General features: G+C 44.0%; 1 protein-coding gene across 1 annotated transcript in view; it reads left to right on the top strand.

Annotated features, from left to right (window-relative positions):
- The first annotated feature begins 1,101 nt into the window (after positions 1–1,101).
- Positions 1,102–8,225, top strand: part of GABRG1 (gamma-aminobutyric acid type A receptor subunit gamma1) — a 77,642-nt gene continuing 70,518 nt past the window's right edge. The window contains exon 1 of the mRNA XM_044418048.1: positions 1,102–1,202. Within this exon, the coding sequence (XP_044273983.1) occupies positions 1,102–1,202 (101 nt within the window). The remainder of the gene's footprint in view (positions 1,203–8,225) is intronic.

The following is an 8,225-nucleotide window of genomic DNA, read 5'->3' as shown; positions in this document are numbered from 1 at the left end:
ATGGATAATGTACCAATGTTAATCTGTCATAATTCCAGAGGAAAATCGTTATTCCAAATAACGCAGAATTCATCAATGCGATCTTCCACATCTCTGGGGAGAGGGGTAGCTTTATTTCATCAGAGTGTTCTTTTAGCTGTTTTAAACTTGTACATTTTTTGATTTCTTGTAAGTCACACCGAGTCTCTTTTGAGAAAGGTGGCAAAGAAAGCATCATCAAAGAACATATGCAGAGCGTCAACATGGAAACAGGGATGGATACAACCGAGATAAATACTGCGTGTCTCTATTTCTCGCATACATTAATTCAGTATTATCCGTGCCATGCCTGGGGCTGGGCTGCGCCTCCTCGCAGCGCATCGTGCGTTTGCAATACAAATATTTGATGTTCGGCAACTACGGAGGCTTGGAAAACTGGAAGAAAGGAAACGGGGGCGGGGCGGAGGGCCGGCGGAACAGAAGCGCGAGACACCTGCAGAGAGGCTCCCGCCCGCCGGCTGGCCTGCGGGGAGCTTTCCTTGGTCGGCTTGCGCTCCCCCCGGGAGCGTTTTCACTTCGAGAAGGGTGTCTCTGGGAAGCCGCTAGGCAGCCCCCGCTTGGCACAGGGTGGAACGGGCACCGGGCCGGCCACCGACTAAATTTCATCCCACCCGGCAAACTCTCCCATCCCTGGCCACGCACTCCCCACACCGCAAACTGCCCCTTCTCGGTCTGCTTTCGACTACCACTCGGCACTCTTGCAACGCGCCAATTCCCTGCTTCATGCATGCGCGCTGTCTGGAGGTTTTTGTTTTGTTTTTTTTTTTTTTTGCTCCCCTTGCCCGCCCTTTCTAATAGAAGGAATGCTCCGCCCTTCGGCCGTTTTGATTCGCAGCTGGCATAACGGATGGAGCAGGCGAAGAAGGCGATTGGCTGGCCGCGCCTTGACGGGTCCCTTTCCCGAACCCGTGGCTACCTGTTTGATGAGGGGGCTCCTCGCGCTCTCCCCAAGTGCTGCTGCTGCGATAGCGGCTGCAGGGAGCGAGGGCGGGCGCGGCGGCGTCGTTTGCGGAGCAAAGGCAGGACCGCAGCCAGCCCAGAACGCGGGAGCCCGGACCTCGCATGGAGTCGTGGTCGTGCCCCTGCTCCCCTTTACCTCTGTGGAGCCCCCGCAGCGGGGTGAGGCTCCTGCTCCTGCTCCTGACTGTGCGCTTGGGGAGCGGGTGAGTAGCTCGAGGGTGGAAGAAACTCCCGAGTGGCGCCTGCCGCGACCACGACCGCTACCTTCAACACTGCCCCCTTCCTTCAGCGCTTGCTTCATGTGGCCCCCGGCTTGGCTCCGTGGCTTCGTTTGCCAGTGAACCTGGCAGCGCCTCTCTCCCCATCCCTCCGCGTGGGTTTGCTCAGTTGCATGCGTGGCTGTCTATGTGTTGGTGTTTTAACTTTCCCGCTTTTTCTTTGCCGAAGTGATTTTGGGCTCGGTTGTCTGGGCGGGGGGAGGCGTGCCAGTTTGTCCCCTGCCCTCGGAGACGAAGAATAAAAGCAGGCGAAAGTAAATATTGAAGCAGTTGGGCAAACGGATGGCCTGCCCCAATCTTAGAGCAGATCTACTGAAATGCATGAGATTTAAGCTAACGTTGAAGATAACTCTGTGTGTCGTGCATCCAAAGAAAAACTAAGATCACTTCTCTTTCCTTAAGTTGACGCTCCGGTCCCGACTTAGGGGGAAGTCCTGCTGACTTCCAAACTTACTCTTAAATAAACGTGATTCAGGTGGTTGTCGGAGTCCTGCGCATCCCTGTCCTAAACAGACTGGCTCAGAAGTAAGTCACTTCGGAGTACAGGTGTTTATGATGATACATTGGCATCGCGAGCCTGTGCCTGCTTACTCAGAAGTTCAGTCCCAGTGAGTTCAGTGGACTGATTTTTACGTAAGTGGACTTAGAATTGCAGCCTGTAGGTGTTAAACTCTGATGTGGGATTTCATAAAGAATAACCGTGCAAGGAAAGCCAGCTTTCATTCTATAACAAAATAAGTAAACTTTTCATGTTGGCACAGAGGACCCACCAGAGCTGGTTGCAGCATCCACATGGTAAAGGATTAAGAGTCTGATTCTCTCCCTATCTCACCCCGTATTTGATTTGCTGGAAATCCTACAGAGCCTACAGTTTGAAGCACATTATCTCATATCTTTGCTTAGGATGAGGCTAAATGGGAATGCCTTTTGGGTAAGACTGTATAGATTGGACTGCCCAGCCAAAACCCAAAGCACTTGCCTGGAGGTGCTATTGAAAATGGCGACTTGTACACATGGTTAGAACTGGGGTGTAAAACTGCACATTTTAGGCAGGATGTCACCTTGGGTTTAATGGGGCTGACTTCTGAGTAAACATATTGGGATGTGACATTGAAGCACTTCCAAATAAGTTCCACTGAGATCAACAGGACTTTCTTCCAGGTAAGTATTTATTAGAAGGTTGAGGTGAAATTCTGGGTATTTTATGCCAGAAAGGTGGTTCTGGATTTCTCACTCAAAATAATGCATTTGTCTTCCAATCTCAGATGTATGGAAGGCAATGTGGAAGAGAAGTCTGTGTTATTCCTCTTGGAAACACTGATGCTGGCTTTTGTGTTATAGACACAATTGATTTTATGTGTGCACAAATTATCTTCAACCAATCCCTCAAACTAAAGGAAATGGATGTCCGAAGAGGGTGTTTTCTTGGGGAACCCACTGCTGTATGAAATTTTTGCTTAAGTAATGGTTCAGGAAAAGGGCAGCATTATCAACCACTTCCAAATCCTCAGTGGTTTCTCTTTCTCTAAATAGATAGGCACCATAGAAAAATATGTGCTTGTGAACACACATGGAACAGCTGGGATGCTCATACAGGGATTTTGGAAGCCTGTTGGATTGGTAACGTAAACTGTAAAGAGATCTCCTTCAGGCTGAACCTATAGTAGCTCCTCTTCAGTAGTCAGTATACATAGACTGCATGTGTGTGTCCATAACAGATTTTACAAGAAGAAAAGAAGAAAAGCAAATCAATTTTCCCCTTTCAATGCCTTTAATAATTCATAGCGGTAGGCATTGTGCCAACGGTTCCTACTTTTCACAAAAAGATTGAATTACAGTGCCAGTTAACAATGGAGAATGCCTTGTCTTTTAAATCATATAGGCACAGTTATGATCCTCTGTGTGTGTGTGTGTGTGTGTGTGAGAGAGAGAGAGAGAGAGAGAGAGAGAGAGAGATTGAGAGAGAGAGAGAGAGAATGATAAACATAACAAATGTGTAGTACCTAGGGTGGTTTAGAATAAAAACCTTTTAACTATTTGAAAAAGTGTTTGGTAAATGTGACAGCGCAACATGGAGAATTCAATCTCTGAACTGTGCAGATCTGAAGTGTATCTCAGCTTCAGAAGGCTGGGACACCAGGTAGAAAACCTACTGATTAGCCTTTTCTTAGGCTTGTGCTATAGTCTTGTTTGACTTAAAGGTAGGAAGGGAGAGCCTTGACAGATCATGGAACACTTTCTCTCACAAAGATGCTAATGGAAATGAAAACAACACAGTAAATGCTTCTTGTGAATGAATCTTAATGAATATGTTGCTTCAAGGGTACAAAAATACAGAATGGTTTCAGAGTGAAAAGACTCAGTACTTTTTTTTTGCTAGTTGGAAGAGGGAGGGAGAGTAGTTTTAGAAACTGGGAAGGAGAGAAATAAGCTATTACTGCACAATTAAAACTGACAAAGGTTAGAGGAATATTTAGTAACTGCCTAAGAAATGTTTAATTTTACAGCTTAGGTATAATTAGCTTTAAATTACAAAACAATTAAGTGGAGGGGGAATTGCTTGATGCATCATTTTTATTCTGGGTAGTACTTCCTCAGCTTAGTGTTCAGTATAAACACCTGCATGAGCTGATTTTTCTTAAGGCATGCTTCCCTTCTCCCAGATAATAGATAAGTGGGAACCGAGACCTTTATAAGCTAGGCACATATTTTTGCCTCCTAAAATTTTTAAAGCTTTAGTGCCATCTACCCAACCCAGTGCTTTCCAGATGTGTTGACTACAACTCCCATCATCTCTTGACAGCATGGCCTTTCTAGGAAGGGCACTGTAGTCTGACAATTCTGAAGGCCACTATATTGCTTTAGTGTATAATTTATTAATACTTACTATTGAAAGAACTATGAATGAAAAATAAAACAGCCACGATTATAGTCCACTCACACAACTTGATGGTGCAACTGTACTTGGAATATTGGGTACAGCTGTGCTCACTACATCTAAAAAGAATATTGTATTGTTAGGAAAAGTGCAGAAATGGTCAAGTGAAATAATCCAGGGTTTGGAGCAACTTCCCTGTGAGAAAAGGTTGCAGCATCTGGGATTGCTTATATTAGAAAAAGGGAGGCAAGTAGGCATTTGGACAGGTGAACAAAAGTATGGGTGGTATGGAAAAAGTGCATAGGAAGACATTTTTTTCTTATGGATAATACTTGAACTCAGAGTAAACCCATGAACCTGGAAAATTAAGGACAGATAAACAGAGTACTTCTTCACACAGCATATTGTTAATTCATGGAAATTGTTAGCACAAGATGGTAGTTAGGGTGGCCTTAAAGGGGTTTGTGGAGAAGCCTATCAATGGCTATTAGGCCCATTGACTATGCTGCCTCCTGGAGCACATGGGTGGGAGGGTGTTGGTGCACACAAGCCCTACTTGTGGGTTTCTCATGGTCAGCTTGTGGCTGCTCTGTGATGAGGATGGTGCATTAGAAGGACCTTTGGTTTGGTCCAGCATATTTCTTATGTTCTAATGACTGGGCAGCTGCTCTTGGGAATATAGGGACACACAGTTTGAACAGTTTCCTACCAATTGGACATTTTACAGTACATCTCTTCACCTCTTAATTTTACTTTATCGGCCTTGAGAGAGAGAACCCCTCCAAAACTAATAAATATACATCTGCATTTTTATTATCAAGAAATGGACCAGATGCTTAAACAGATTCAAGCAGAAGAAATTCTCAATGATCCCTGACTCAAATGACTCAGTAAGAAGACATACTGAAGAGTTTCTGTTACATTGCCTTCTATTTAAACAGCATAATTATATGCACAGATCTGCATGCTAAAGCAGCCATTCAGGTCTAGGGCCAAATCCAGCTGTCTAGTGTTCCCCCTAAAAGACCATGTGCCATTCCTGTATCCCTTCCTCCTTTCATCCAACAATTGTTAGACGGTTTCCTGGCTTCGTTCACAGATTCTCCATTGTAAAACTTAGTAACTGGCAGTAAAAAACTTGAAACTAAAATATGCTGGTGTATTGGTCCTCCCCGCTTTCCTTTGGCCTGTTTGCCTATGGTCACATCCATCTCAAGAGCTTCTATAAAATGGAGTGTGGCCCCTGGGAAGAAAGAGTTTGAGCACTTCTGTCTTACAATATGTATGCTGATCAACAAAATCACCCCTATTGAATTGTGTTGTTTGTTCCAAAGCACGAGAAGATATACTAAGGTTACCAACTGCAAAGTCAGCTTTTCATTGTGTTAACAAGCAAATGAGGCAAGGAAGGAGAGGTGTGGCAAACACAACTGGGTGAGGAAAAGTCTACTGAAAGTGACTAAAAGGCAGGAGCTTGAACATGTGGTGTAAGCCTAGTGATGCAATTCTGTCTGCTGTGTGGAACCTCACCAGAGTAGACTACCCCTGGGAATGTGACTTCAAATGTTCACACTTGCAACACCCACATAAATACACCATCCCTAAGAAGCATGCCAGGATAGCACAGAAAGGACATCATGCAATTGCTTTAGCTACCAAGTAGGAGTTTGAGCAATCTTTTCTATGTATCACTTTCACAAAAGATGGGAATTATGAAGCAGGGAATTCTTTCTACCTGTCTCTTCTTGTTTTCATCACTGCACTTGACCTTTGCAGTCTCCCACAACGCCTGTATGTGATGCTAACCCTTCTGCAACCTGCCCCCCACCCCCACCCCTGACCACTTTTTCCATGAATCCTTTGGCACAACCCCTAGTTCCTATATCCTACTGTAACTAAGCAGCGTTCTCAAAAAGTTGTAGATGGATATAAGGCAGCCTTTCCCAATATAGCATCCTTTAGATGTTTTGGACTCCAGCTAACATCAATCCTAGCTGGTCTGGCCAGTGATCAGATAATATGAGAATCATAATTGAAACTTCTGGTGGGCACCAGATTAGAGAAGACTGATCTATAGTATCACTTATATAAGAGCAGATAGACAGCTTTGTTTGGGAGATGGTGTTTACTTAGTTTCTTTCAATTATCCTGGCCCCAAGTTGTTCATGCTTTTTAGGTTAATCCCAAAACCTTAAACCTGGTAGCAAATTAATAGCAGCTACTGCATTTCTGTCAACAGTGGTGGAATTGCCTAGGATTCTGCAGAAGCTGCAGTTTTTGGACTGTACATTAAGGTAAGCCCACATAGAACATATTACTGTACTCAATAATGGGTATTTCCAGTCATTATGCTTAAGCTATCCCTATCCAGGAACAGCTTTAGCTGTCACAGCTGCCAAAGCTGATAAACTTCCTTGTCACTGTTGTCACTTGGACCCCTCAGTTTAGGTACCTGGTTGGAAAGAGTGCAGTGCCATCCAGAACAAGGAACTTGCTTAAGTAACAAAGCTTGAAACTGCCTATACACAGAAATGCCATCTTGCCAGGGATTAGTTTACCTTATACAAAGTGTGGGCCAGGACCTGCAGGGACATTCATGATTCAGAGAAAATAGAGCTGAATCGCATCAGCATATTGATGGCACTGTGCTCCACATCTCCTAGTGGCCACGCTTTATATAAATGTTGAATAGCACTGGGATAGTACCTTGTGGCATGCCCTAGCACAGTTGCTGGTGGGCTAGAAAGTAATCAAGCGTTGCTCACTGTAACTGGCCCTGCAGGTATGAGTAGAAGCATTTAAAAACTGTGCCCCCTGAACTTCCAGAGATGGTCCATGGTCAGTAGTATCAAAACTTGCTGAGAGACCAAGCAAGAGTGGTGATGTTGCCCCTTCGCTGTCTTCACAGCGGTCATTTTGGGGGCAGTGAAAGCTGATTCAGTACTACAACCAAATCTGAACGCCAGCTGAAATGGGTCAAGCAAATGGGTTTCGTGCAAGAGAGCTCACTTGTTCGTGAATATTAGCAACTGGGCAATAGTTGTCCAATACTTCTGAGTCCAGAGGGGGTTTCTTCAGGAGCCTCTGTGTGGGTGATCAAGAAAAAAACCCAGCTGATATGACAGGTTCACTTCTAAACATTTAGTGCAACCACTTGTATCAAAGCATTATACGCTTACCATTTGGTAGGATGAAAAGAAATGCCAGTTCGTAAATGGGACATTGCGAGGAGGATTTTGACATATTTCTCAATCTTAATTTATCCACATACTTTCTGAGAAAAGCTCAGTTTTAAAATAATCTACGTTTTCTTTATATAGGAGTGGCACATTTAAACATGACAGGAAGGAAGGATTACATGACTCACAAGCATCCTTAATTCTAAATGGTGTTCTTTATTTGCTAAAACTTGGTTGGTGTGTGGCTGGTAGTTATTTGCAAACACCTGTGCAGTATATTGCACAAAAAAGAACAACTCCAGGATATTAAAAGAGACTTAAGCATGACATATTCTTTCTGTCTGGCTCTGTTTCTTCAGTAATTAATTTACATGTGGCATAATGAGGCACCACATAACCAGAAAGCCTATGGATTTGTGCTGAAGGCAACCTTCCCCAACCTTGGGCCCTCCAGATGTTTTCCCAGCAGGTTGGTGCCCTTCAGTTCCCGTCAATCCCATCCGCATAGGAATTTGGGGAGTTTTAATCCAAAACATCTGGCAGGGAAGGCTGCCCTATGGTATTCTCTTCAGTAAGATCAGTCATGAAGCCACATCCTTGGTTTCTTCCAGAACAAGTAGTAGAAATAGATTTTTTTTTACCATACTTCGCTTCTGTAATAGACATGCTAAATACATACAGTGTGTGGTCACACACAGGAACAAGCACACACAGATCTTTAAATGAACCCACCTTACTCTGGGAAACAGGAAACATAATGCTACTATGTTCTATTAATAGTTGCCTTCCATGAAATAAAGTGGCTGATTTTGACCATATCGCTTAATGCAATTTTGGATAGCATGTATGTAAGTATGGTAATGAAGAATGAAAAGGATTGCAATGGAAATA

This window comes from Varanus komodoensis, unplaced genomic scaffold (assembly GCF_004798865.1).
Source record: "Varanus komodoensis strain SLA01 unplaced genomic scaffold, ASM479886v1 scaffold9, whole genome shotgun sequence".
Lineage (NCBI taxonomy): Eukaryota > Metazoa > Chordata > Lepidosauria > Squamata > Varanidae > Varanus > Varanus komodoensis.
The sequence above is the reverse complement of the archived record's forward strand: the minus strand, read 5'-3'. Positions and strand labels throughout refer to the sequence as shown.